This window comes from Nipponia nippon, unplaced genomic scaffold (assembly GCF_047370975.1).
Source record: "Nipponia nippon isolate SJK-2023a ecotype South Korea unplaced genomic scaffold, ASM4737097v1 scaffold_1, whole genome shotgun sequence".
Taxonomy (NCBI): domain Eukaryota; kingdom Metazoa; phylum Chordata; class Aves; order Pelecaniformes; family Threskiornithidae; genus Nipponia; species Nipponia nippon.
This window is the reverse complement of record NW_028262290.1, coordinates 159,955,713-159,983,279: the sequence shown is the minus strand read 5'-3', so window position 1 is coordinate 159,983,279 and position 27,567 is coordinate 159,955,713. Positions and strand designations below refer to the sequence as shown.

The window sequence follows — 27,567 nt, the reverse complement described above, 5'->3', positions numbered from 1 at the left end:
TTCAAAGAAGATTGGAGATACCTTTTGGTCTTGTGTGCCTGCCAAGCCACTTCCCCACAGCTCTGGGGGCACCTGCTGTCACCCAGCATCCTCCTCTGGCCCCCATGCTGGCTCCCTGTGTGGAGTTGAGGCAATCCACCAGCCCCTCCTTCATGACTAAAGGATCGTCTTTGGATGAGGAGATTTACTGCCTGGCTTAATGACTTGGCTCAGAGAGCGGCTGGTCACCTGCTCAGAGATCTGCTGCTTGCCTGTCGCGGTATCTCGTCTGGCTGCCTGGACAGGAGGAACATATGGGGGCTGCTTAATTTTAAAAATGCTGGTACAGAGCAGGATCACAAGCCATCCTTTTAGTGCCTCTGCATGGGCTAACACTGTGTGATGTTGGGAAGGCAATAGAGAGCTGCAGTTGCATTTCAGTTGCTGGAAAAAAGGCAGCAAAGAGGCAGTGAGCGTCGCCAGGCACATCTCTGACATCCACATGCTAAAGTGCCTCCTCTGTAGCTGAACAAAAGATGCAAGGCACCTGCCCTGAAACATTGGGATAAATGTCTTTCTGTCTTCTCTTTCAGGTCTGGATTTACAACGAGGATCACGAGCTGATTTTAAATAATCTCCTTTGCTTGGATGTTTCGGAAACTCGCTCATCCGATCCACCTCGTCTCATGAAATGCCATGGGTCCGGCGGCTCACAGCAGTGGACGTTTGGGGTAAGTGGAGTGGCTGGTCTATAGCACATTGCTTGTAATTAATATCTTGATAAATGATAATAGCACTAACAGGATATCAGGGTTGAGTTTCATTACGACCAAACCTCAGAGGTACCAAGCCAATTGCGCTGTACTAGGCCCAGCCTGCAGTCCAAGCAGCATGTACAAAAGTTACGCAGCTTTGGTGGCTGCATTTCAGCCTGAACAAGACTTTCCTTGAGCTCTGGGACATGCAGGCATTTTTCTTTGCAGCATAGGAAGGTTTCTGCAGCCCCATTTAGCCTTTTTTCTGCTTGTCACAGCCACCTGCAGTACTGTGGCTCCCAGGGACATGCCAGAGAGAACAAAATCCACCCCACGGCTCTTTGTTGTGTTGTGTTTGCAGGACTGGGAGACAGGAGCAGTCCATGTGGTGATTTCTGCTTAGTGCTTGAAGAAGCACAGGGCAGAGCTGAGGACTGAGAGAGGAGGTTTTTTGCAGTTGCTTCTGCCCTATAAAGGCATCTTGTTAGTTTAATGGCTTAAAGTCTGGAGTGCCCGTTTTCACAAAACTGAGCCAGTGCTGCATACACGTGAAATTTGGCTCCTGGGTGTTAACTCAGAGGCTGCCCCTCACGCGCCCTCCGCGTAGCAGTGAGTCTGTAGTACAACCATCGTTGGACAACGAGGAGGGCACTCCCAGAACTGCGTGTTGCACTTCAACGACAGCTCTGCCTGAACTGTCTTGGGTTCATACCATGCTGCTCGTTGGCAGCCCAAGTTCCTAAGTGCAGTCAAATAGGGAAGGCTGCTGCAGTCCAGGATGGTTTGGAGATAGAGAGGCAGATATCGCGTGAGCCCAGGGTTGTGCCTGTCTGACGCTTGCACCAGCGGACAAAGATTTTACCAGACTGAGAAACCAGACAACAGAATGGCCATTGAAGTCAGTGCACACAAGCGTCAGGCGATACCCGTGATGGGGGGAGGAATCTGGGCTTCACGTGTGAAACGTGGGCTTTGAGCTGGCCATTGCCCTGGGGGTGTGGGAGGTGGATCTGTAACAGTGCCACGCTGGTGCTCGTTAATGATCAACAACAAAAGAAAGTGAATCAAATATTAGGGTTGATTAGGAAAGGAATAAAGACCACAGCAGAGAAATGTCATCGCACCACCGTACTGCACGTGCAGAGAGGGCTGAATTAGGGCTGGGGGAGGATCAGAGATGCGTGGCAGGGCAAACTGAAGGTTTGGGGCACCTTTTGCAAGAGGAATTTGTGAGCAGGCTGGGACTCTTTAGAGAAGGGAAAACTTGTGAGAGGGAAGGGAAATACGTGAGGTGTGTGCGCCACTGGTACAGAGGAGGGCCAGCCGTGCGCTGTCGGTTATGGTGTAAGACGGGGGCTGGGGGCTGCTCTGGAGGAGCGCTCAGGAGCTAACAGCTAATACAGAGCGCTCTGTATTAGCTCTGTATTGTATTAGCGCTCTGTATTCTTGCCCTGTTCTCCTGCTTCACTGGCCCTCTGCTTATGGCCATAAGCGGTGACACACAGCTCGGTGGGCTGTTCTCACGGCTCCGCTCCCTCCATGCAGGAGAGCAGGAGGTCGCTGCCCATGGGAGCTGCTGGGGCTGTGCGGAGAGCCCTTTCCAGACAGAAAAGGGGCCCCCAGAGCAGCTGCAACAAAGGGGGAGGTGACAGGGTCCTCTGGGGGAAAAACAAAAAGAGAAGGATCTGTTTCCTTCTCACACTTGATTAGGGTCTGGCCTTGCCCTGGTTGTTGGGACCCACCATGCACGAGAGACCTGTCACCCTGTGTGGCAGCTCCACAGCCCGTGGGCGCTGAGGGCAGTGGCATTGCTGGGGCTCGGCCAGGTGCAGAGCAGGGACCTGGCTGTGCTGCACTGTAGCCGCCTGGGCTCCCTCTTCACCGAGTGCTGGGGAATGGTTTTGGTCATCCCTCCACCTCATTGAGAGACTATGGTGTAAACGAGATGAGAACTGGGTCCTTGTAAGGGCGTGAGAGCCTTCGTTTCAAGGCCTGAACGTGGTTATGGGGTGTGCTGTACTCTGGCTTTTAAATGCTGCTGCCGTGGGTCTGGTGTGTCAGGGAGGCCGCTGAAAGGCTCGTCTGTCAGGCAGGAGCATCCCCTCCCCTCAAGCATCGGTTTCGGCTTCAGCTTGACAGCAGAGTAGAACAGAAGTTTTAATAAATGAATCCCATCTGTCTTTCTCTCTCCTCTAGAAAAACAACCGCCTCTACCAGGTCTCTGTGGGGCAGTGCATGAAGGTGGTAGATCCGCTTAGCCACAAAGGGTACGTGACCATGGCCATCTGTGATGGGTCCCTTCCTCAGCAGTGGCATTTTGAGAGCTGAGACAGCGAGGATGCGGCTGAGAAGCATTAAGCCAAGACCCAATTCCCCTTCAGCCATGATTTTAAGTCATTCGGGAGGGCTTTGTGAGGAGCCCTTAGCTGCTACGCCCGGCGCAACCATTGCAAGGACCCTTTGGAAATACTCTGCTACGAAGAGCTGTGTGCTGAGAAGGTCCAGGTGGTCACCGCTCCCTGGCCAGGTGCGGCAGCCCTGCTGCAGAACACCACGTAGAAGTGCAATTTATCAGCGGTTCCTTGGATTATCCTGGATTATTGAACTGTTTTTAAGTAAGAGAAATTATTAGAGCAATGTAATTTAAATTGTGAGATTTTAGCTTTGTGGATCTTTTAAATGACAATGACAGGAAGGAGTCCTCTTCGAGTATTTCATGTGCAGTATCTCATTAATTTACGTTCTTAGTATGGTTTTACTGGCCAAATTATTTTACCTTTTCTGGAAAATATTTTTATTCCCCTTTTTCTTCTGAAAATTGTCGTTTGTAATATTTAAATTTAGCTCTTAATTTACAATTTTAGGACATTTCCTGTAGTTTAAATTCTTAGCTGTCATTCGTCACCTCATATTTAAAACAAAGTAACTATTAAAAAGTCTATTTTGATGACTCATGACAGTAGCTGCATTTAAAATAAAGTATCTTTTTTTTATTAATCTGTATGGCCTTACTCTTTGTAGCTATTGGACCAGAAAGCACCGACTAAGAGACTGGTGCAAACTAATGTTCACGTCATTTGGGTCTTCCCTTGTTTCCACTCCCATTTCTTCACAGCCGGCTCTTTCTCCCTCTCCCATCTTGGAAGGTTTGACAGAGAATTTCAGTCTTTGTGGTTTGCCCTCCATCTCTCCGTTTCCTTTCCCAAGTTCTTTTATTTCACTCTTTGACTTCCTGCCTCAGCCCTGGATGCTTCTTCAGTGCGTGGAAGCTGCTGCAGAAGAGAAAAGCTGTTCTTACCCAGCGTATTTTTTTTTTTTTAGCCACAAGTTGGCCTTGTTTATCACGCCACAGTGGCCCGCCGTCGCCGGGCAGCGCGCGGTCCCAACGGCGGCAGCGCCAGCACAGCCTTGCCCTTTCGCTCGGGCAGCAGAAACAAATACTCCGGCACCCAGTTATTGACGTTTGGGCAGCGTGAGGTGAATAACGATAACGTCGGAGTAATTATCGACCCACGTCTTCCCGCAGAGAGGAGAGATTCACTTGTGACAGATTGCATTTGGTCCTTCAGCGTCTGCCAGGGCAGCCGCCCTGGGGGGAGAAGCGCAAGGAGAAGAAAATGAGCAGGTAAGAGCGGTCCCTGGCCGCTGCGCAGCTTCTTGCCTCCCTCAGCAGCCGTGGAAGCAGTGGGTCACGGGCAGGGAGGAACCAGGGAAGCAGGGTTTAATTGTAACCCAGAACAACAGGCTGAAGTGGAAGTTCTTCCAGATGAAGCATTCCAATGGCAGTGACTAAGTCAGACACCAGCCAAGCTCCTTCCTGCCACCAGAAGTCTCTTAAACAACAACCCTGGCCCCCTTCAGCAGCTGCGCTTCAGCTGAGGCCGGGGCCGTGCGCCTCGCGGGGGCCGGCGGCCCTCGTAGGGGCAGAGTCTGGGAGCTGGTTCCCAAGCGGCTGTTGCGGGGCAGTGGGGCTGCCCGGCCTTGGGCGTCAGCTCCCGGCAGCCTCCCGCTGAACCCCTGTGGCAGCAGCGAGGGCTGTGTGAGGCAACAGCTGGAGAGCGGCTCAGGCGAACACCTGCGTACACCTGGGTGGCTGTTGCGTGTGGAATTAATTCCAGTCCTTGTTGGGGGTGAAAGGATGGGCTGTGGCTTCCTTTACGCCTGTCTGATTGACCCCGGCTGCTCCCAGGAGCCACCGGGAAGCAGCAGCGGCTGCCGGTACAGCTGCTCCCAGCTGCGTGCCGGGCTTTCCTGCGGGCTGTGAAATTTGTTTTGGCTGTCGAATCGGCTGTGCAGTAGCCTTGCTCTGCCTTTTTTTTTTGTGGCCTTTATATTGTCTTTTTAAAAAATAATAAAAAATCAACCCCCAAACAAATCCTCAAACAGGCAAAGCAGAAGCTCGCTTTATTTACGGTCGGAGTCTGTGGCCACAGAGAATTTTTGACCTTTTGCTCCGGGTGAGGAAATTTGGAGGCCGCTGTCAAGAACAGCTCAGTGCACGTGGTCTGTAAGCCTGCAATAACAGACAAGAGGGTAGAACTGACGGACCGCTGAGTTGCAGCTGGATTGTTCCTTAATATAAAGAAGGTAAATATTCTACCTCGCTCTCGTATAAATAATGCACCTTCTTTGGTTTTCAAACTCGGCGATACCCATGGTTGCAGCGCTGCGTGCGTGCACCCAGGGACCGGTGCTGCTTTCCAGGAACATAGGGAAGCGATGGCGTTTGGACGGTGCCGGTCGTTTCGGCAGCGATCGATTTCTGGCCGCAGCCACGCGCGTTCGGTGCCGCAGCCGGGCCATCGCACGCCGACTTTGCCCAAGCCAGGATTATACATCTTTTCTGTGAGCACCCAGCCCTGAATCGGGGACTGCTCCCAGCCAGGCCCTGCAGGGGCTGCTGCAATTAGGTGGAAATTCAGTTTTCTTCCTGTATTTGACCACATTTCCCATATTTCCCTTGGTAATTTGGCTGAATAGGAAGAGCAGCCGGAAAAGCCTTACCCTGGGTTGTGAGCTGCTGCAGCACTCAGTTTGCCACTGTCATACTGAGACATTTATTATTTGTAAAGACACCGCCCCGGGACTGATTTTTAAGCCTCTGTGTCAAATGATGCCTCACGGGGTTGGTGGTGACCGTGGCCGACAGCCTGAGCGCGGCTTTGCTCCCTGGCCCCGCTCTCTGACGGTTCCCAGGGTGGCCTTGCCCCGCGCCAGCCCCGCTGCCGGCGCTGAGGTGGGCGGCCAGGAGCCAAGCAAAGGCCAGGCCCCGAGCCCACCGCCCCTCGGTGTTACAGACGCGCGCAGGCCCTGCGCCGACGGCTCCTCCGTCTTCCAGCAGCCAAAGTGCACGATAGGAATCAGTAACGCTGGAGAACCGCTTTGGCCGGGCTGGTTCCCGCTTCCCTGCAATAAATCTCGGAGCCCTTTTTTAGCCTTGAGCCGGTACCGACGCCGCCACAGAAGCGGCGCTGGTGCCAGGCGACTCCATTGCAGCCGCTCGCTCGTCCCCTGCCCCAGCAGTGTGGGGGAGAGACTTGGAAGGGTGAAAGGGAGAAATACAGGTAAACCAAAAGCCGTGCACGCAAGCAAAGCAAAACAGGGAATTCATTCACTCCTTCCCACGGTCAGGCAGGTGTTCAGCCATCTCCAGGAAAGCAGGGCTCCACCATGCGTAACGGTGACTTGGGAAGACAAACGCCATCACTCCGAACGTCCCCCCCTTCCTTCTTCTTCCCCCAGCTCTATACGCTGAGCATGACGCCACATGGTGTGGGATAGCCCTGTGGGCAGTTGGGGTCAGCTGTCCCAGCCGTGTCCCCTCCCAGCTCCTTGTGCACCCCCAGCCTCCTCGCTGGTGGGGTGGGGTGAGAGGCAGAAAAGGCCTCGACTCTGTGTGAGCACCGCTTGGCAGGAACTAAACCATCCCTGTGTTACCAACACTGCTTTCAGCACAAATCCAAAACACAGCCTTGTACCAGCTACCGTGAAGAAAATGAACTCTACCCCAGCCAAAGCAGCATAGCTTTCCCGCTTTTTTTAGCATCTTCTGCAGATTTTCTGGTAAAAACGGTTGCAGGGAAGGGGGGGGCTGGCAGAGGCTCAAGATGTGGCACCGCAGTGTAAAATCCAGGGCGGGGGTCGCACCGGAGGAGCGGGGGACGCAAACGCTTCTCGCTGATGGAAGCAGACGCCGAGATCCTGAAAGAACTGGAAACCAGACACCCCCAAGGAAGACAGGAGGAGGTGATTTATAGATGTAAAATATTTTTATTTGTAAATGCTGATCTTCTAAATCTGTTTCCACAAATTCCAAAACCCATAACACTCTGTATACTTCAAAAAATTCTTTTTTTTGTGGTGTTTTTCTTTTTTTTTTGCCAACATTAGATACTATTATACAGAACAGAAAAAACTGTAGGACAAATACTGGTAGGATGTTGGAATATTGTACAAGAGAAGAAAAATATTCAAGAAACAATTTCATACAGCTATTTATCAAGAGAAAAATATATACAATTGATTTATTCTGTAAGATAAAAATACATCATGCCATATACATTACAAGTTCAGAACTGTATTACTGAATATACCAACAGTTTACAGTCCACTTTAATTGTGCACACAAAAAAAAAACTTCATTTTTTTTTTTTTTATATTTAGCCCGTGAAGTGTCAGTACCAGAATTTTAAGTACAAAATAAAAAGCTAACCTGGTTCGAAATGCTGATTAAATTTCTACAAGCAAACACAAAACAGTGTTTATTTTTTGAAAGAAATGTAAACAAAAACAATCCATACAAACACATCTTTAAATTACATTTTCCAAACCCCTATTGCCAGAGTCCTGCAGCTGCAAGCACATTACATCTCATTTTTTTCCTCGTTTTCCTCGTAAGAAGGCTATCGGATCCGCCTGAAGCGCCAACTGCGTGATTCTACGCTGTTTACGTGATTTAACGTAGGCTGAACGGTCACCTAATCTGGACTGCTTTTGCTGAAGAAAAACCGACGTCCAGCCTCTGTTTTGGGTGGGTTTAGCAGTTATTCACAGTTATCACAAATCGTAAGCACAAAAAACCTGACTTGAGAAATAGGGATGCAACAATATAATACAAATAAAATTAATCTCAATTACCCAAACATCTACAAAAGTCAGAGTTAATGTACACGCCCGTAGCAGGCTTAAGGTTTACTTAAAAAACTTCGAAGAAGACCACAGTTGAGACTGCTTGAAACATAAAAAACCCCCTCTCTTTAAACTGAGATTTTGGTTATTCGGTAACGGCGATCGCGGCCGGCGATGCCCGGATCATATTGTCACATCCCTATTGGCGTTTCGCAATCAGCACCCAACTGCTGCGGAGTCCGGGAGCATTTGGTCAAGAACTATTTTTATACTGTATTTTTTTTTTTTTTTTCTCAAAATATTTACACTTTTGTACAAAGTAACAGAGTTTGTTAGTTCTGCAGGTAACAGCAGCAGCTTGGCTTTCTTCTAACTTTCTTTTTAAAAATAGCTTCATTCACTTATTCAATAATAAATACAAAAAGGTTCTCTTATTTTACAGAAATCAAAAACTACAATAAACTGACTCATGGAATCAAGTATTTAAATGTATTTTAGTGCAAGTTATTTTTTCCCTTAGCTCTATCCCTAAGGAAGTCGTTTCAGTACATTCCTTGTTCAGTGGTGTCTACTTTTATTTAAAATTTTTCTTTAATTAGAGGGCCTGCCCCTTTATCAAATAAGGCTGTGGCCAGCACTTTGGACTTCTCCCTTTCGCTGGTGATTTCAGTCTTACATTCATATAAGCCCACCCGCGCTCCGCAGGTCGGCCATCGGTTCTTTGCCCAAGTTAAACAGTTTCTCCTTAGTGAGCTCAAAAACAAAAGTGCTGGACCATTCTGTTAATTCAGTTTAACCTCCGCGTGTCTGGAAAGTTAGCTTCGGATTTTGCCGGCTTGCTTCTGGTGCTTGTTTGTTTGTTTTTTTTTTCCTTTTTTTTTTTTTTTCTTTTTAAATACTTGAGTAGAAATCTGTACTTCCAGAAGTGTTTTTTTTCTTTCCCCCCTTCAAAAAGGCAACAATTTTCCGTCGACAAAATCAAACTGTGAATCGCTTCTTCCTAGGGACAAGCAACCCTCAAAGACAGCAAGGAATGCATTCTAGTTCATCCACTTTCGGCAGTTTACAGCTCCACAGTGACATGGAATCTTGTGCTGGTCATCTTCAAAATCAAACTTATAGTCATAGCAAAGCTGGAAGAGACGGAGGAGAACGGTTATGGAACGACCGGGACCTGCCACAGCTTTCCTCGGACCTACAGGCTCAACGGCAAAGTCCGCTAGAGGCCGCGCCGTTAGGGACCGGCACGGTTTAGAAGAGGGGAAGGGGAAGGAGTTGTGCTGCGGGCCGTAGGAATCGCCTAAGTATCTAGAAACGAACGCGAGCGGCCAAAGGTAAGGAAAAGCGAGTGCGACGGCCCTACCTCCTCCCCCTTCTGGATTCTCCTGCTGGAGCTAATGATGATTTTGTGTCCTCTCTCAAAAGTCACCACCTCAGCCACACAGTTAGGCGCACACGAATGGTTGATATACCTACGAAAACAGAGTGTGAAAAAGGTAACCTTTTAAGACAACACATCCCCTGAGGCAAACCCAAAGCAAACCTTAGAACGACCTCTAGCTTCAGGGGCGCACTGACTTTCCAAATAGAATTGTATTACTCTGTACTTGTTTCTTTACCTAGAAAATGTCCAAAAAATCAAGCGTTTAAAAAAAAATTTCCATTCTTTCTTCATAGCTGCCGTGGAACGCAATCAAAGATGAGCAAAGCTAATGAAAAAGCCAACAGTATTTCGGCGGAATAGTCTGAACGCACCAGCTCAGCGAATAAAAACCGTGGAGAAAACGGGAGACTGGAGCCCCTCACCAACAGCCCCAGGCCAGGGAGGGCGGGCACCTCCCCAGGACGAGCCGCGACCCCTCCGGAGCCACCCACCTTGCAGGGCCGCCCGTCAGGGTTGCGTCGATGACGTGGTCATTGTCGATGCGGAACATGTACACGCCGCGATTCTGAAAAACAGAATCGGAGAAAAGACTCTTGGAGGTTTCACATCGGTTGTCGATGATTAAAAGGGAAGCAGCAACGTGGGCTCCCTCCACGCGTCCTCCTGCGTTCAGGATCGGACGCTGCCCACTGGCTCCCGAGGGAAAGCGCGTCGCGCGCTGCCCTCCCCCTCACCGGCGTGCGAGGGAGCGGAAGGGTCGTAAACAGAAATCTCTGGCGAATTAATATTGCGCTAAGAGCTTCTGTACCGCCCTCCATCTACCGTCTTGGTGTGCTTCGCCAACACCTGCGACCTGCTGCAGTACCAGGGCCACGCCAAGGAAGCTGCTGCACATTTAAAGAAGTTCTCAGTAAAAACTGAGGCCCTGACGCCTCTGCCAGAGCGCTCTGTCCCCCGGGACAGAGGGTGCGTGTTAGCACCCCGGCCAGGGGGCTGACAGGTTTATTAAACATTTAAACACCTCTGATCCTTTGACCAGAAACGCTGCAGACTCCTCTGGCTGTATTTATTTTTAGCCTGCTGCATTCATAGCACAGCGGCAAACGGAATTCAGGGGACCTGAATTCATCAAACGGAAGAACAGCGTTTGCTGCGTTGTATGAACGTGGGGAAGGGGAAAGAAACAGCGAACAAACACCACCCATACCTGAGACTCATAAAGCTTCTCCTTCCTGTTTGCTACCTCGTTCCGGATAATAGTTCCGATATATTCAATGACCATAGTGTGCTTTTCAATGTCTCTAGCAGCATATAAGCCCAGGCCCTACAAAAAACACAGTGCCGTTTAGAATTCTGTAACAACGTGACATTTACTCTGCATTCCTCCCCGTGCCCCAAAACCGTTCCTGCAGAAAATCACGTGAAAAGTAAACGACCCAGAAGGAGGGAAGCAGCACGGGTCAGGAACGGACGCTGTAACAGCCCAGCTGCAGAACCCAGCCTCGCATTACATTTTTAAGACGCAAGAAAACGTACTTGGCTTCTGTCTAGGTGAGAAAGCTGCTCTTATACCTCTGGCACCTGACTGCGTAAGGATTAGAAATTCACTGAAAAATAAAGCGGGCCTTACTAGAACGGAGAAACCTAACAGGAACACAACAGCACAGTTAAGTCCAACCTAAAATAAACAACAACGGTGTTCATACGCAGCAAGATTAATGGCAAAGCTTTTGCAAAAAGCTCTGTGGAGCAAACCGCCACCAGAATCACATACAGCGACGCATTTCGTGTTATTGTGAACGCAAACGAGTATCGAACTCTTCGGGCTGCTCTCACGCCACTTTCCTCAGCTTGCTCGGAGCACGCCATACGCCCACTGTGTATCTCTATTTTTATTTCGTTTTACTAAGTTTTTGAGAAATATGCTAAAAACCTCCCCAAAACGTGAAAGAAACTTTTTTCCTAGATGACTGAAACAAATGAACTTTTAAGATATTTGCAGTAAGTAGGGAAAAAAAGAAATCTTACTTAAGATAAATCTATGGCAGTGATTTGCCACATAAAAATTGCCAATTCTGGGACGAGACTTGAAGGAATTTGCAATAGCTTTAGTTTCAATTTTTTAATATAAATTTTATATAACTATCTCTATATAGAATATATACAAATATAAAATTTATATATAAAACAGTTCTAAATAAAAGCGTAAGTAAATTTTTTTAATACACGTTTCCTAAAATGAGGACTGACCTGAATTCGAGAGCGAGCCAGATACACGTTGGACTTCCATTCCGTTTTCATTTTGCGGTACTGAGAGGACTTGGAATGGACGAACTGCTTACTGTAAGGCGCGTTCAGCTCTCCCGTAACTGTGCTCTGAAATGACTTCGATGTGCTGGTGCTGTTCAAGGTGTGAGGCCTGTAGGAATTGGGCATGTAACAGGAAAGAATACAAGAAAAACTGAAGATTTCTCTGAAAAGAGCCACGAAACCCATTCCAAATTCTTTTAGACATACAGACACAGAAAGCCAGCTAGCATAGACGACAAAGCGATTCCTTTGATTTGGGCATGCACATACACAGCCAAAGACGACAGGGTTTGTAAGCAGCAGACGAAAGCACGAATAACCCTAAGCAGCCTATAAACCCTGGGCTGTACTATGTGAAATTAAAACAAAATACCTTAACACAAACCTCTTGACATGGGTACTCATTTTAGGCTCGGCACGGGCACAGCCCGTGGGGTTGATAGCAAGAGGGAGTTCCATTAAGGGGTTTCGGCCATAGCGGAAAGTGTAGTTCTCACAGGCCTCAACCCCTGGCAGCTGCAAAAAAACAGACAAAAAGAAAAAAAAAATCCAAGTCATTATGTGTTCGTGGCGTGGAACGGAGTAGTTACGTTTCCACACTTCCTCCTGCTCCCCTTCTCATGCGGATATCCAACAAGCTGGGGTAATCCAGCAAGAGCTGGGATGGTGAAGACTCACCGATTCGGCAATCCTGGCCACTGCAGAGACTGTCAAACCAAAGAGGTCTTCACCCTTCAAATAGCCGGGAAACAGCTGGAGCATTTCAGATTCTTTTCTAACAGAAGCAACGGGCTCCAAGATTTTATCCCACACACCTACACAACCATACGGGAAAGAATGACAGTGATCAAAAAATAAAAGTCTTTCTTACTGGTTTTCAAACAAAGGCCTGAGGATACCAGGAACCAGAAACCCATACTGAGAAAGCATTTTGTCCTTCATTGCACGCACAAACAGGCCAGCGTTTAAAAAGCGAAGCAGAGAATCATTTGGCGAGTTGCTGTTTTGTCCCGAACAAATCCCAAACACGCACAGCATTCCTACTGCACCCTTGGTTCTCGGGAATGAAACTCTTAGTATTCGCAGCATGGAAACCTTCAGTCCTCTGACAACAATAACATACACGGATTCTCCTGACAAAACCTGCACAAAGTAGAATTTTTTAAAAAATACACTATTTCCATTGCTTGACTACAGTCGGCTCTCGGTTGTGTGCGGGCAGCTCCCCCGGCAGTGGTCTGACTGGGCAGAGCGAGGCCGAGTGTTTCGGCACCCGCTGCCCGACGGGGTTAAGACCCAGAGCAGGTTCCTAAGACCTGCCCCGTATGTTGAACGGATCCTTCCTCGCCCCACCAGAGACAACATCACCCGCCCTGAGAACGACACGGTCAACTCGACCGTCTTTTTATTGCTCACTAACTTCTGCACAGATGATTTGAAGACAACTGAGTAACAATAACATTTTTAAACAAAGTCACTTTGCATGAAAGGAAACCTACGCTGACGTTCCTACTATTTTAATTCATTTTCAATACTCAATCGTGGGTCTCCTCTGTGAACTTGTAACCAGTCGTCTTATTTGCAGCTTATACAATTTCTTCAAAGGTGTCCTCAGTCTTCATAGCATGATATTAAAAATGGGCCCTGGAAGCTCACTATAAGCATTACATCAGAACAGTCTCTGCAACGTGCTACTGGAAACATCTATCGTACATCTGATAAGTACCAGTAGCAACAAAACCAATAGCAAACCCACAAAAGCCATGACCTTACGTCACCAGATTTACCTTTTGGTGTTGTGTCAGTAAGGACCAGGTCTTCGTGGCCTTGCTCCACAACCTTGATGACAAACAACGGAAGCCCGTCCTTCTCCTCAATTGAACAGAGATAGCGACAGCGTCTGTTTGCGTATCTCATGCTCCAGTACAAGCGGCTGGCCTCGTAACCCACGGGGAAGAGTGCTTTTGAGGAGTGGAAGGCCTGCATCTGCTGTGGCAGCAGCTGACCGACAGCATGGAAAATCAGGCTTCCCACACGGAAAGTGTGGTCGCGTTCTCCTCGCTGAACGATGCTAGCGATCTGCCGCACTTCGTCACGCTGAACGTAGACCCTCCTGAAGACTGCAAAGTAACTAAGTTCTTGCTCATGAGTTCCCTTTGGTTTGTGCATGGGGCAAAGCATGGTCTTGTCTTTAAAAAACATGCATTGTGCTTTAATGGCACAGGTAAAGTGATAAATATTGGTGCACCTTAACCTGTGACAACTGCTGGTGGCACCCATTTTGTGACAAAACATGCATTTCATTTGCAAGCCTCTTCGCAGTGCTAGTTCCACGTTTATTAAGGCACCAGCTTGTGTCTCATAGACTTCTGTAGACCAAAGAGCACAGTTCAAATGGACCCAAAGGTCTAAATCCAGGTTAAGAAGCCTTGCTGGTCCATCAGTTAATCCATCACCTTCCTCGTGACAGAAGCAACATTTCCTGTAGTCTTTAGGCACGGGATCTGGTTTAAGGGTTGTGCCCAATTTTTTCAGAAATTCATCTATTTCTTCTTCACAAGGAGGTTTGAATGATCCTTTAGGAATCACAATCTGAATGCTCCACTTTTTCCATTTCATTCCTTTCCATTTCTTACTTGGAGGCCGACAGTCATCAAGACTACTGTGTATTGCTTTTAATCTCGGTTTTAGTTTCACCGTTACCTTCAGCTCATCCGGTTTTGCCTCTACCTTGGCTGCTTCAAAAGCAGGGGGGAACATGATGGGGGGTGACGATGGCGGAGAAACTTTTTCCTGCATCTGAGGCAGACAGTGGACGTCCAAAGTGGAGATGTTGTTGCTGTACTGATGGAACGCTTTAGGCGGCCTCTCTTTCATTGGCGACTGCGGCAAAGATGGAACTGATTCCTGCTAAATAAACAGAAAACTCTCAAGAAAAAAATCCCCAACTGTTAACCATTAAATGGACCTTGAAAACATTGTCAGGGCTGCATGGAAGAGGCCCCTCAGAATGCCTAAAATGGTGCAGCAACAGAGAAAGATGGAAATTACCCCGACCCGTGTTACCACAGCTTGTGCCGGGGTACGGAGCACAACAGCTCTCCCAGTCAACCCAGAACGCGGAGCCCTTTGATACGGAAAAGGAAGCACAAATAATCCTTTGTCCAGGTTTTGAATGAAAAACTACTTAAGTGCCCTAGACGAGCTACCTGACAGATTTGGTTCTTAGGTATTTTTAGAAAGTTTTGTTACAACACAAAATAACCTTAAAATACGGGTCACAGAATTCATTTAAAGAGTCAGCATCTTGTTATTTGGTAGAAGGGGAAGATTTGGAATTAATGCCGCGTAGTTTTCCTGGAAAGAAGTGAGGAGGAAATTCCTGCAGGGCTCTAGATTACATACACCTTGAGGACTTAACTACTCAGTCACAGTAAACAAGAATTATACCTGCAGAGATCTGTTTAAAAAAAAAAAAAGAGAGAAAACAAGAACAACAAAGGCAGTTTAGATTAAAAAGTGCTTAATGTGGTTTGCATGATTAATCTCGAAAGAGTAAATGAAAGGATCAAGACGCTGAACATGACATTTAATTAACTTAATTATGTACATGCTGATACACTTGTGCAGAAGTGTTACCCTGTTTAAACACTAGTGAAAATGAGCTACATGGGACACTAAAAGGATGTGGATGTATACACATTTATCTTCTCCATGTTTGTTTGTTTTTTTTAATTTCTTCTGAAAAAATAAGTAGGATGCATTTGAAGGAAGTCTGCAAATTCTACAGGACTATAAGAAAGCATTACTTAGGTAATGTTTGAAGCACATGGCCTGTTCTGTCCACTGGTTTAGGACAAAAAGGTACATTTAAACTAGAAAAAGCAGAAACCAAGCTAGTTAGAATAAGTATTCAAAAAATTTTATCTGTGAGGAAATAAACTTCGGCAGGATCATTTAGTCTTAATGAAGACTATTCCACTTTAAATGATTAAACAAACAGAGATAAATTTAAGCTCTCTTCCTTTGAAATGGAATGAGCCTGGACATAGCAAGAGATAGTGCCCTGTGTGGAAGTGCTGAGTCTCTCTAAGGTGTCACATACACCTGACAGCGTCTGTAGGCAGAGAACTACAGCATACCATTTGGGACCACCAGAGAAAAATCCCTGGCCTAATCCTGCTTTCAGTTGAACAAATTTCTTAAAATGTCTTTCTCCAGTAATTAGAACCTGTTTTTCCTCGTCCCTGTCAGTTAGCAGGCTCTTCACTGGTGTTTTGGCAATTAATGCTTTGAAATGGCTGCTTTGCCCACATAAAGTAACGGAACAGGATTGTGTTTTTCCAGTTACATTGAGCAAATAAAAGTCTTTTTTCAAACTTGCTGTTCAGTTATTATTTGCACAGTTGCAATTTTTTTTTACTGTGTAAGCCAAACCAAAATGCAGAATATAGCCCTTAAAGATGTACCTATGGTTTTGTACAATGCCCAGAGAACTTAAATGACTACTTTTTTGAGACTGCACCTTCAAAGCCTGCGAGGACAGCAGAAGGTGGCTACCGTTCTGCCGTGCACCTCTGTCAGACAGAAAGCTCTGCAAATACGAATTTTACTTCATGCCGTGGGTTCAGAATCTCAATGTCCGAATACAGAGCAATTCATTTATAAACCTCTGAGATGAAGTGCAAACTTCCCCCTCGCCCCCTTTCTGTTCTTCAAAACATAGCTGCAGTAATTTCTGCTCACTAGGGTCTACCAGCATTTGGTACTTACTTTGTTCTCTGAGTTTTTTGCTTGCACAGCTGCTGAATAAAGAACAAAGCAGTTGTTGCTACAGAATACAATGTCCTTCATTTTATCAGAGCCTTCTTGGGAATCCTGGGAATCAAACACGGAAGATTATCAGAAGTGTATTTTAATACCGTTCTTCACATAATAAGTGTAATGAAACAAGTCTTCCAATCTGGCTAGAAACTCTTTACTTGTAGAACATTTGTGAAATAATGAGTGGTACTGTGATATAAATACTTGATTATTTGACAGATCTAACGTTACCACCACCTACAACCTTGTTCTTCAGCATTTCTTGCCTTTAACAGAAGTTTAACAATCGACATAAAGCATCCTATACCATGCACCCATCTGCTCTATAGGCACACTTGCAAAGTACAATCCGTTTCCTTTTATCTTTAGATGGCAAAAGAACGTCTCATTTCAGCCTGATCAAAGACAGATCATACTGTTTTATCTCCTGATCCATCTGCAAAACATTACTGGGAATTCAGTGCTTTTCTGGCTACATGAACCCTTTACTTTTGCATATAAATTCTGACTATCTACCTTTGTTGCATAATTATCTCAATCTCATTGAAAGAGCAAGGGTACTTTTTGAATGAACGACAGTTCCCAATGTAAATACAAGAGACTGAGACTGAAATCGGATTCCTGCTCAAAAAGAGTACAGGAATTCCTGCTCTTACAATACCTCCTGACGTGGCAATATGGTGCTGCCTTACAAATAAACTCTTTTTGAATTAAGGTCCCTGAAGCGGTCATGGAAGGAAGTCAGTAGCAGAATTTAGGAAGCTGCCCAACATGGGACCTATTTTATGAAATTTATTGAAATTCATTTTATGTAAGTAACAACTTTGACATTTCTTATTTATACTACAAATGTGCTTGAACGTCCCGTCCTGAATTAGGACACACGTAGAAGGGAGACTACAGAGAAACCTGGAAGCGCTATCAGTCAGCATGACAAGCAGTAGTCTTTGTTGCCTTCGTTTGCTCAGTCACCATTACATGCAAGAAACTCTACTTCCACTCCAGTACCTGTTTAAGGAAAGGCAGGTCTTTGAAGGACTTCCGCACACCACTACCAAGAACCACAACTTTGCAATGAGAGCACCACCGAGGTCTCAATGCTGAGCCTTCTGCAATATTCTGACTGTGATCCTTATAGCCAGCTATACCTAGAAAACAGGTAAGTCTGTTAGAAGCTGTATCAGATTAAACCAAATTTATGAGAAGTCACAGTATTCTTCAGTGGTCTAGAGCAACCTCCTGGATAGGGCATGGAATGCAAGCTTTAAACTACGTCCTGATGGGGAAATTTTTTAAACTAGACCAAAGGGTCTGGAGCACAAGTCTTACGAGGAGCGGCTGAGGGAGCTGGGGTTGTTTAGCCTGGAGAAAAGGAGGCTGAGGGGAGACCTTATCGCTCTCTACAGCTGCCTGAAAGGAGGCTGTAGTGAGGTGGGGGTCGGTCTCTTCTCCCAAGTAACAAGGGATAGGATGAGAGGAAACGGCCTCAAGCTGCGCCAGGGGAGGTTCAGGTTGGATATTAGGAAAACTTCTTCACTGAAAGGGCAGCCAGGCACTGGCACAGGCTGCCCAGGGAAGTGGTTGAGTCCCCATCCCTGGAGGTTTTAAAAGACGGGTAGATGTGGTGCTTAGGGCCATGGTTTAGTGGTGGATTTGGCAGTGATAGGTTAATGGTTGGACTTGATGATCTTAAAGGTCTTTTCCAACCTAAATGATTCTGTGATTCTATAGAACCAACTGTGTGAACGACAAGGCTAAAATACATTCTTGTATAAGAAATGAATGACTAAACCAACATAGGAATACATGCTTCAACGACTATGTGAAGTTTTCCAGCATAGGAACAATCTTTCTGAATGATGGATTTAGTATCAGACTGGACAAAAAAAACTTAATAGGGAACTACTGGAAGAAATACCTCACTGACAGTGACGTAGATAACAATGGAAATCAGAGATGGATCAGACCTATTAAGTTATGGTTAACATCAGGAGCAGGTCCACATGTACTGATCACGTAAGAAGAGAAAATTATTATTTAGAACAAGAGTCAATTACTCAATTCTAGAGCGTGAATTTATGAGGCTGAAATGCATTAACACCGACTCAGTTAACATTTTGGTACTGAAAACTCGAAAGAATTAACGCCCACTCACCATTGCTGTTTGCAGGAAATGGCACATTAGGTTGCTTCAGTCCGTAAGAGCCTACGATCCTGGCAGGTCCCATGGATCCTGCCTGAGGACCCTGAAGTATTAAATGTTGCCTGTACTCCATAGATGGGTTCACTCTGTGACTGTTGGCGGTTGCCATGGAGGATGGGATGTCTGGAGCGTTACTAACCTCGTAACTGTTCGGAATTCTGACGTGGAGCAGGTTGGAGAATGCCGCTACAACACTACTGATGTTCTAAAAACGATAATAAAAACATACCTTTGTTTTCATCAGACAGGCAGTTAAGATAGCAGTAATATAAATTATGAGAAGATTGCAACAGCTGCTTTATTGTACTATGCTATAACCCCTGCAGATTCACTATATATAAAATATATTGACTGCTGTTGTACTTTATATATGTAATACAAGCTTATTTCTTTTACCTCAGCAGCCGTGGGATGTAAAGTAATTGCTACAGATATAAGGCCAGATTTAGGACCATTCTGGGACGGTCCAAGCTGAGAGGCAAAGAAGCCAGAACCAGGTAACGCTCCTGAACCGGGTTCTGATTTTATGTAATTCCTTTTGGCTTCTGAACCTGAAAATACAACGAAATACACCAGGTTAATCCTATGCACATGTGAATGCAAAAAAAAAGGCCTAGTTCTAACTGTTTGCTCTGCTGTGTCTCACCTTTTCCAGTACTGCTAGGTAGGATGGGAATGATGGGAGATGGTACAGGTTCTGGGTTCTCCTCCTTCACAACCGACAAGTCTGGATACCTACTAATTTCCATTCCCACTACGCTTTCAGGAGAGGAAGAAGGAACAAAGCTGTCAGGAGTGTCTCTGTCCTCACAGTGATCTTGAACCCTGGAACGAAACCCAAAAAAGCTGTTTTGGAAACGGTCTAAAAACCTTTCGTAAGCCAAAGTTATAAATCAGACAGGGAGCTATAATGAACTTGCTTCTTGCTACTAGCCAAGGAACACAATTATGTGGTAGGCCATTACTTCTGGGTATCTCATACTGCATTGCACACGATGGTTTCTTGGGAAAGACACATAAAGAAAAAACAGAGGCACTAACAAAGCCCAGGCTCCATCACAGAACCGTCTGTTCCCCATGGCTCCATCTGCCTGTGTAGAAAATTAGTATTTAATATTTAAACTTTCTGGTGTAAGTGTATTCACCGGTCCCTCCCCCCTCATCCACGCACAGGCTTCAGTGCTTCAAATACACCCAGCTTTTGGTTAGGCAAGTGAAAGGCAGGCAAAAGGGAAGATCTTTGTAGGGACACTCACATTCTAGCAAGCATTTCTCACACGGTAGCAGAAACTGAGTAGAGCTGGGGAGTTTTCAGGCTGACTCTTACACAGTGCTGCTGTCTGGTACAGCAGTCATGTACTGTTATGGTGCAATAGCACCATGCTGCTCCAGGAAAAATACTGATCTGTATCGTTTTCTTCCAGTTTTAAGAGAGCAAGGTAATGAATTCTTAACAATTTAACAGAATCTGGAGTCTAGCAATGGCAGAAGTCACCTATTTCACTACGCTGCTCTCTGCACATGGAATGCTAAGAGTTAAGCAGAACAAATTATCTCATTACGTTCCCTGCAGTGTGTGGCTGCGCACAATGGATTTCATTTCTTCACACCTTCACAGTCTCATCTACTAAAAGATCACAGGATCTGCTCCGTATAAATTTTTGAAGATGTCATGGAAAACCTACCTTAACTCCTCCTGATTGTTGTGAGGTGGCGTTGGAAGTGAAGCAGGAACATCCACAGTTTTAGGGCCCTGAGCCATTGCTCTTGCTAATAAATCATCCTGTGGTCTGAAAGGCAACTGGAACTGCTTTGGTCCCAGAGCTTTGGTAACTAAAACCAGAAACGCACAGCACAATGAGACATCTGTACAGCTCTTCCATTGATAAACATTCTGTGTATCGGGTACTGGTGGCTCCCTGGTACAACCAGGGCATTACAGCAGATAGTAACACTACTCTCGTCCACTTGTAGTTCAGAAATTTTTGACCCTTCATGATTAATCTCCATATTTACAAAAACCTGAAAACTTTAAGCAAAAAAGGGTTCGAAAGGCTTTTGAGTGTGCCTTCTGCCAGTATGAGAGGATTTTTGTTCTACTTAAAAAAAAAAAAATCAACAACTTTGTAACAACAAAGGAAGGGGGTGGGGAAAAAAGGATTTTTATCACTGAACAGTCCTTATGAAGAGGCATTATAAAGTTTTATTCAATAGAAAGCAATTTTAATTGACCAAATTGCAAGCATCAGGAAATACATACTGACCATACAAAGCCTGCTGAGGATACATTTCAGGTAGACTGCTTTTGAGCTCACTCAACTAAGTGGTTAGTCATTTGTACTGGACATAAAAAATTGATTTTAAGGTTTTCATTTCTTAAGAGTGCTTCTAGCTCTCAACGTGTTTTTGAAAGGGAATAGGGAAAAGGCTATAATTTGACATTATACTGGTGTAAAATAAAGCTGGATAATAATGATTACAACCTTAGAGAGTCTAGGCATACTGTTTTTATAGAAGACTATAGCAACTGAAAAGCATCTCAGTTATCTATTTTGTAATTTGCTACAAAATTGACTCATTTATTACGGAAACAATACATATTAGCCTTACCATCATGACCTCCTAACATACCAGCCTTGCCAGCAAGCTCCTCGGTGGTTGCGAAGCCATTTACCAACTTCTGGCACGCCACCGGAGGTGGTGTGGGAGGAAGAGAGGCTGGGGGAGTCGGAGGATTGCTCAGATTGTTCTGCTGCATGAGATTGAAGAACCGTAAATCAGACATGGAATATGGGGTGAAAACTTGCCTTGTTCTAGTACTAACGTAACCCACTCACATTTTTACACCCAGAGGTAGCGCTGATAAGCAGCGACAGTTAATTCTCAAGTACGTGACCAAATACATAAAACTATCTACTATAACGCTTTGTTTTTCTTATATCAATGATATTATGAGAGAAATAGTTTACATGAGGAGTATACATTACTGAAAAGAAGATATAGCTGAATTATTTACAGAAAAGCACAAAGAACATTTTTATGAATGGTTTGGGAGCTCCAAGAAGTTCCTACAGTTTAAGCAAAGGTCTGAACTTAAGATCGAGAGAGCTATTCCGCAGTGACTCGCCATCACCACGAACAAGTCAGCTTACCCGATTTTCACTATAAGAGGGAAGCTACCTCACATTTAGCACTGGGTGAGCTTTCTCTGAAGCAGTTACCATGGAGAAGCAGATAACTCTGCAAGTTCACACTCCAGGCTACTTCTCACTAGCTTACTTAACTGTCTGTATTTTAAACAAAAATTAAATGAGAACTTCAGCATCTGTTCTCGTTGCAGTCACGCCCACAAAGCTAATATTATTATTCACTTTTGACCACAGCAACTATTTCTGCTAGGTCACGTTCTCAGCTTACAGGCCACGTAAGGCTGGAGTAAACACCGCTGTTTTTGAATACGTTACTGAAGTTTTTATATTACAGTAGCCAAGCAGCAAATTTGATTCTGTCTGTTCGATATCTTGCTGCTTACCCAATATTACCACTCTGATCTCAGAGACTGGGTTTTAAATTCTGTGGGTTATTAGCTCGTCAACAAACAGTCTATTTTGTTCAGAGTTCTCAGGTTCTTAGTTAGAGCTTAGTGGACAAATGAGGAAAGTCTATTTCCCATTTAATTCACATTAAGAAATGCTTTAATGCTTTCAATGACTTTGCAAAGTACTGAGAATTCAGCCTTTTCTGCTCCATAAAACTGTAATTACAATTTTCACTACTTAGCATCCATTTGTAAAAGCAATGCTTGTAGTTTTTAATTAGTTTACCATACAGTTTCCAGAACTGATTTCCACTTTCAGAGAGTAAAACAATGGTGACTGTTTCACCACTGCACCATCTATCTAGTCTAGCAACAGAAAATTATTTTCTTCTGGTTGCATAAAAGGCAGGAACTCTAACTAACTAGTAGTAATCATGTCATGAACTTTTTTCCCCACAGAAAGCACACAATGGAAATCCAGATTAAAACCGTACCTTGTAAATGAGCTGGGAGTAGTAATCTGAAGCCCCATCAAGAGTGGCACTACCAAAACTTCCCACAAGTCGATTCCCACCATTTAGCTGGCCACTGCCATAGGGAAGAAAGTGTGCAAAGCTCACTCCAATTATTGGTTCCATCAAAGGCAGAAGAGAAAGCTGCTATATTAAAAGAAAAAAAAAGTTGGAAATTAATTTAACTATAACAGAAGCATTGCAAATCTCCAAACATCAGTAGAGTGCTTTCTAATTTAAAAAAAAATAACCGGAATTTACCCACTATCAGAAAACTGTGTCAAACACAGGCGCCTCTGTTTGTTAAGGAAGGTGGCTCCCTGTCCATCGGAGCAGCAGCTCCGTCTCCCTGCCAGTTCAGCCACAGAGGCTGCCAGAGCTGACAGAACTCCATGGCTTTGAGACTACCAAATGCCTGCCATATCAGTAGATCTTCCAAATTGAAATAAAACTGAAACTTTAAATGTCCTCGTTTTGTGGAAGTTTTCATTTTCTCCACCCTGTACTCAAAATTCAACTTAATGATCAACTTCATTTCCATCACGAGAAGTCCACTCTTTCAAGTGTCCCCTTGACACGTTACCCAGCAGCTGTATACCTACCTGTTTTAACTGGATGAATGTATCAGCGTTAGGGTAAATAGCTTGCTTTTCTTCTTCCTCTTTTTTTCTTTTCTTGGACCGAGGAGCTGCCTTCTCTCCCGTCCTCTGAGTTCGCTTATTTCTCTGTTTCTTGGTTTCAGGCCCTACATCTGTTCTCTGAAGCTGGCTGTTACTACACCCAAATGCACCTTGCATCTGGTTTCCTGCAGTTTGCTGGTATAAAAAAATAAAGCAAAGCAGAATTTTTGACATTTTAATATACAGTTCATTCAAATTTACTGCACGATAGCCTAAAAGAACACACACCCCACAATAAATCTCATCTGTTCATAACAAACTGTATTGTATCGTTTGTCTACTTTGCTGTCTCATTGGCAACTGTAACTGCTGTACTGTCCCTACACACAGAATTATGACTTACCGTTAACACCACTGACATCTGAAAACATCATTAAAAACTCATAGACCAGAAACATTTTCTTTTTAATACCCCCTAAAATAAAGTTACATGAGCATGCAACCTCAAAGATTTTCACGAGGGCATAATGAAAGGCAGACTTGGTTACAGAAAAAAGGCGTGTAAGTTAATACAATACAAATGTATTCTGAGGTTAGAAACAAAAACAGTATTGTGAAATGCTTCTGGATTGATTCTATGATTTGCTTAAATACTTTCAGTGCGAATTTGCAAAGCCATTCTTCACATAACAGGGTAGTTGTGTAAAAGCAATCAGAATGGGACTTGGTAATGCAATAGATAGATAGTGGCAAGCCAGAACTCCGTCCAATTTCTTTTTAGCAATTATCATTTTAAACAGCTCTACATGACCCCTACCACAAGTATTCTCATCACTGTTCCTGTCATGCATGTTTTAACCGTGGATCTTTAACACTTTACCTAAGTTACCTGCTGCTCACAATTACCTTTACTTTTATCAGTCTTCATTCATTTTGAATGTGTTTAAATTTTGTTTCAAGGATGTATTTAGAGTTTAGGTAATCACGAAACAAAACTGAGTAGAGATGAAAGATTACAATAAAACGACCAACAAATCTAAGTGTAAAGTGTATCCTACCTCCACAGAAAGCAATTTTCTTTAGGTCCATTTTTCAGAACCTCATAAATTATTAAATCATGTAATGCCATTAATACAAAGAATTAATGCTCCCTTCCATTAAAGTGAAATTAATCAAGAGAAATATTCTGTAACACAGAAATCCAGTAATTTTAGGAGATTTAACAATTTCACACTTTCGATAAAAATCCCAGCACATAGTCTCTACTACAATTAGGGACAATAGATGATTTTTGCAGGCAAAAAATGAGCGTGGGCTCGGTTCATTCACAGAACACTCCAAATGGTGCAGCTGAAGGGGTGTGAAGCCCGGCCTTACACCTCTGCAAAGGCGCCCAGGTCACCCTATACATGGCTAAGGTGACGTCACAGAAGAAAGCAGCATAGAGCCATACCGTATACTGTACAGAAACATACCAGTAGGTAATTAAGAGTCATACTGTAAAATCTTGCCTTAATCTTGGTAAATATTAGGAAGTGGCATTTTTAAAGATGATTATCTATAGCAAAAATATTTTTTGCATTTTAACAATTTCTGAGTACACTGATCTACGAAGTCATATTACAACTTGTTCTTTTTGTAACACACATGATTTACTCAAGGAGAAAAGGCAGGAAGGGAGGTAAAAATTCCTTAAAGCTGCCTATTCCACCCTTGTGCAGGCAGGTTATCTCCCCACCTTTTCACAGATGCCCCCGGTAAAGGCACAAACTAGCCTCTGATTGTTGCTGACCACTGTGTAACAAAACCAGTAATAGGCTCACCATTCCTTCAGCTGGATTCTGCTTCTCTGTTAACTTCTTATCCCCAGAAGCCTCCTCTTCCGTTCGGCTGCTGTTCTCCGATTTCTGATTTAGAAGAGATGAAGACTTCTTATTTTTAAGCAGGTGTTTCAGCAATTCGTTCCCTGACTCCCCTTTCGCTGCTGGAACGCTGGCTGGTTGTGCTGGACTCTGAGCTGAAGAGGCAGGCTGTGATGTGACCTTATCTTCTTCCACCTTAATACTGCTTGGATTTTCTGGTTTAGGCTCAGCTTGACCTGAGCATTGATCAGTTTCTGCCTTTTCTAGTTTGACTTCCTGAATGCTGCTAGGTGTATCTGTTTTAGCCTTTTCAGTCTCTGTATTTACACTTGGCTGTTTCTGTGGCAGACTGCTGTTGGGGAGCTTACATTCCCGCTCCGGAGAGGTCTGGCTCTCTCCTGCGTTTGACGTTGATGGGCCCGTTAACTCCACTGACTCTTGTTCATCTTGATGACGTGAAAGTTCATTGGGGGTGTTAACTGTGGGGGTGGAGGTAGAATCAGAAATGGTTGGAGTTGATGGTGCAGTTATATCTGAATGTGGAGTTGATGGGGCTTTTATTGACTCGGCATCATCGTCCTTTTTCTTTTTTCGTGTCCTTTTCTTTTTTCCTTTCTCTTCTGGGATTATGTCAGAATACAGCTGTATGAGAGACTGGCTTGATCCAGGGAAGTTTGTTGCCTGGGGCACGCTAGTGTCCGAACCACATGGGGCACCACTACTGAGTACTGTAGATGAAGGTACAGCAGAAGGAAATGGAGGCCTGACTGGGTTCTGCGTAAAGGTGGCCCCAGGGAGATTCCCATGAGTTTGTTTTACGTTATGGAAATTAGGGGGTCCACCTGGAACAGCAGATGCATCAGGTCCAAAAGTTGTAGGTCCCACTGGCCTTCGCTCACTGCTCTGCATAAAATTTGTGGCAGGAGGCGACGTCACAGGACCTTGTTGCAGAATTTGCCCCATTTGTTGCTGTTGATGCTGTGGAGACTGCTGAAGAGGTCGTGGAGTTTGTATGAAATCACAAGGTAGATCAGAATTAAAGAAAGGTATCTGAGATACAGATGTTTTGTTATTTAATTCAGAACCTATCATGCCGTGCTGCTCTAGTTCCATTCTCTGCTGTAAAGCCCTCTGTCGATCGACCTCCTGCATAAGCTGAATGCGCTGCCGTTCCTGTTGCTCTCGTAAACGCTCCTTTCTTTCTCGCTCTTGAAAACTTTCACTAAAAGGGTTGTTGTCCTCAAACTCCACCCTTGGTGGTGGCCCTGACTGTGCTGTTGCATTTGGACCAGGCACAGGAGCTGGTGTACCAGGAGTAATGGGCAACAGTGCCATTGGAGGCTGCATCCTTGCTGGATTCATGGAAATGTGACTTGCAGGGGCATTTGCAGATTGCCATCCAGATAAATTTGGCATTCTGGTCGGGTTGGACTGCCCAGGGATTACCACTGTATGTTGCTGATGCTGAAGCTGTTGTGCCACCATGGGGAAGTTTTGCTGATTCATTGCTGGTGATGTTCCTCCTGGAACCATTGGTGGTTGAGCCTGGACGCCTGGCATTATAGCATGGGGTGCCATTCCACACTGCTGCTGCTGCTGCTGCTGCTGCTTGATTCGATATTCCTCAATTAGTTCTGCATGCTCTTTCTGCTGCTTTCGAATCTAAAAATTAAAAAAGTCATTATTCATCTCTGACATGTACTGACTATGTAAGTAGCATAAAACATGTAACTCACCATTATAATTTCAGTAGACAATGAACCTCAGGCAAAAATAGCATTTCTGCACAGTCTTATTTTCTCTCCCTTTTTAAGGCTAACTAGCCATTATTTCATTGGAAATACTATCCATCCCAAAATTTTAGAAAAAATAACAGCGCCTCAAAGGTCTAATTACATCCCAAGACCGCGCTGTGCTAGAGAATACACAAACCTAAACCAAGAGCAATCCTTGGCGATAAAGCCACCAACTGGATCGATCTGCACCGCACAGTCCAGTGCTCCAGGACTTCTCCGTGGGTATACGCCACCAAACCTGTGCTGGCTCTGTATGCCTATACAACGAGGCATCCAAGCCACTACGCCCTCCCAGGATCTGCAGTGGTGGATCAGCCACGTGACTGTACTTGGAATTAGCTGAGATCTCAAAGGACCAGCACTGACTACACCCAGCTGGACCCGAGCCGACCTGCGCAGATCGACCTGGTGATTTTAATAGTGTAGGGGAGAATAAGGCAGAGCTTATGAGCACAGGCACAGTGCCACACCAAAGCAGTTAAACTGCCCTGGCTGTAGAGACAATCTGGTAGTGTCTGCGCGGCTCTGTGCCTGAGTAATAACCCTGTCAGACATAAGCTCGTGTTGCACAAAGTCAGCTCTGGTTTCTCTGCGCCTGTGAGCAGGACCAGCAATTCACAGGGATTTGAGAGCTCTTTTCTCTATATATACATATA

At 45.0% G+C, this 27,567-nt stretch overlaps 2 protein-coding genes and 1 long non-coding RNA gene across 22 annotated transcripts in view; 2 read left to right on the top strand and 1 right to left on the bottom strand.

The window, feature by feature from the left end:
* Positions 1–3,731, top strand: part of GALNT11 (polypeptide N-acetylgalactosaminyltransferase 11) — a 55,052-nt gene extending 51,321 nt beyond the window's left edge. For all 4 annotated transcript variants that reach the window (XM_087730531.1, XM_087730547.1, XM_087730537.1 and 1 more), the window contains 2 exons: positions 573–710; positions 2,931–3,731. In XM_087730531.1, the coding sequence (XP_087586657.1) occupies positions 573–710; positions 2,931–3,062 (270 nt within the window). In that variant the 3' untranslated portion in view covers positions 3,063–3,731. The remainder of the gene's footprint in view (positions 1–572; positions 711–2,930) is intronic.
* A 270-nt stretch (positions 3,732–4,001) lies between these two features.
* Positions 4,002–8,753, top strand: LOC148057685 (uncharacterized). The gene is made up of 2 exons (XR_015698608.1): positions 4,002–4,359; positions 5,121–8,753. It is a non-coding gene; the product is annotated as an uncharacterized LOC148057685 (long non-coding RNA).
* KMT2C (lysine methyltransferase 2C) overlaps positions 6,985–27,567 on the bottom strand; it is a 199,806-nt gene continuing 179,223 nt past the window's right edge. For 10 of the 17 annotated variants that reach the window (XM_087730261.1, XM_087730344.1, XM_087730271.1 and 7 more), the window contains 18 exons: positions 25,077–26,777; positions 23,236–23,448; positions 22,616–22,780; positions 21,194–21,335; positions 20,269–20,416; positions 19,230–19,408; positions 18,980–19,134; positions 18,536–18,788; positions 17,389–17,528; positions 16,330–16,434; positions 13,344–14,466; positions 12,235–12,371; positions 11,930–12,072; positions 11,497–11,665; positions 10,454–10,570; positions 9,738–9,811; positions 9,226–9,334; positions 6,985–8,995 (listed from right to left, as the gene is read on the bottom strand). In XM_087730261.1, the coding sequence (XP_087586387.1) occupies positions 8,903–8,995; positions 9,226–9,334; positions 9,738–9,811; positions 10,454–10,570; positions 11,497–11,665; positions 11,930–12,072; positions 12,235–12,371; positions 13,344–14,466; positions 16,330–16,434; positions 17,389–17,528; positions 18,536–18,788; positions 18,980–19,134; positions 19,230–19,408; positions 20,269–20,416; positions 21,194–21,335; positions 22,616–22,780; positions 23,236–23,448; positions 25,077–26,777 (5,166 nt within the window). In that variant the 3' untranslated portion in view covers positions 6,985–8,902. The remainder of the gene's footprint in view (positions 8,996–9,225; positions 9,335–9,737; positions 9,812–10,453; positions 10,571–11,496; positions 11,666–11,929; positions 12,073–12,234; positions 12,372–13,343; positions 14,467–16,329; positions 16,435–17,388; positions 17,529–18,535; positions 18,789–18,979; positions 19,135–19,229; positions 19,409–20,268; positions 20,417–21,193; positions 21,336–22,615; positions 22,781–23,235; positions 23,449–25,076; positions 26,778–27,567) is intronic. The other 7 variants (XM_087730320.1, XM_087730282.1, XM_087730403.1 and 4 more) reach the window with 5 other exon arrangements.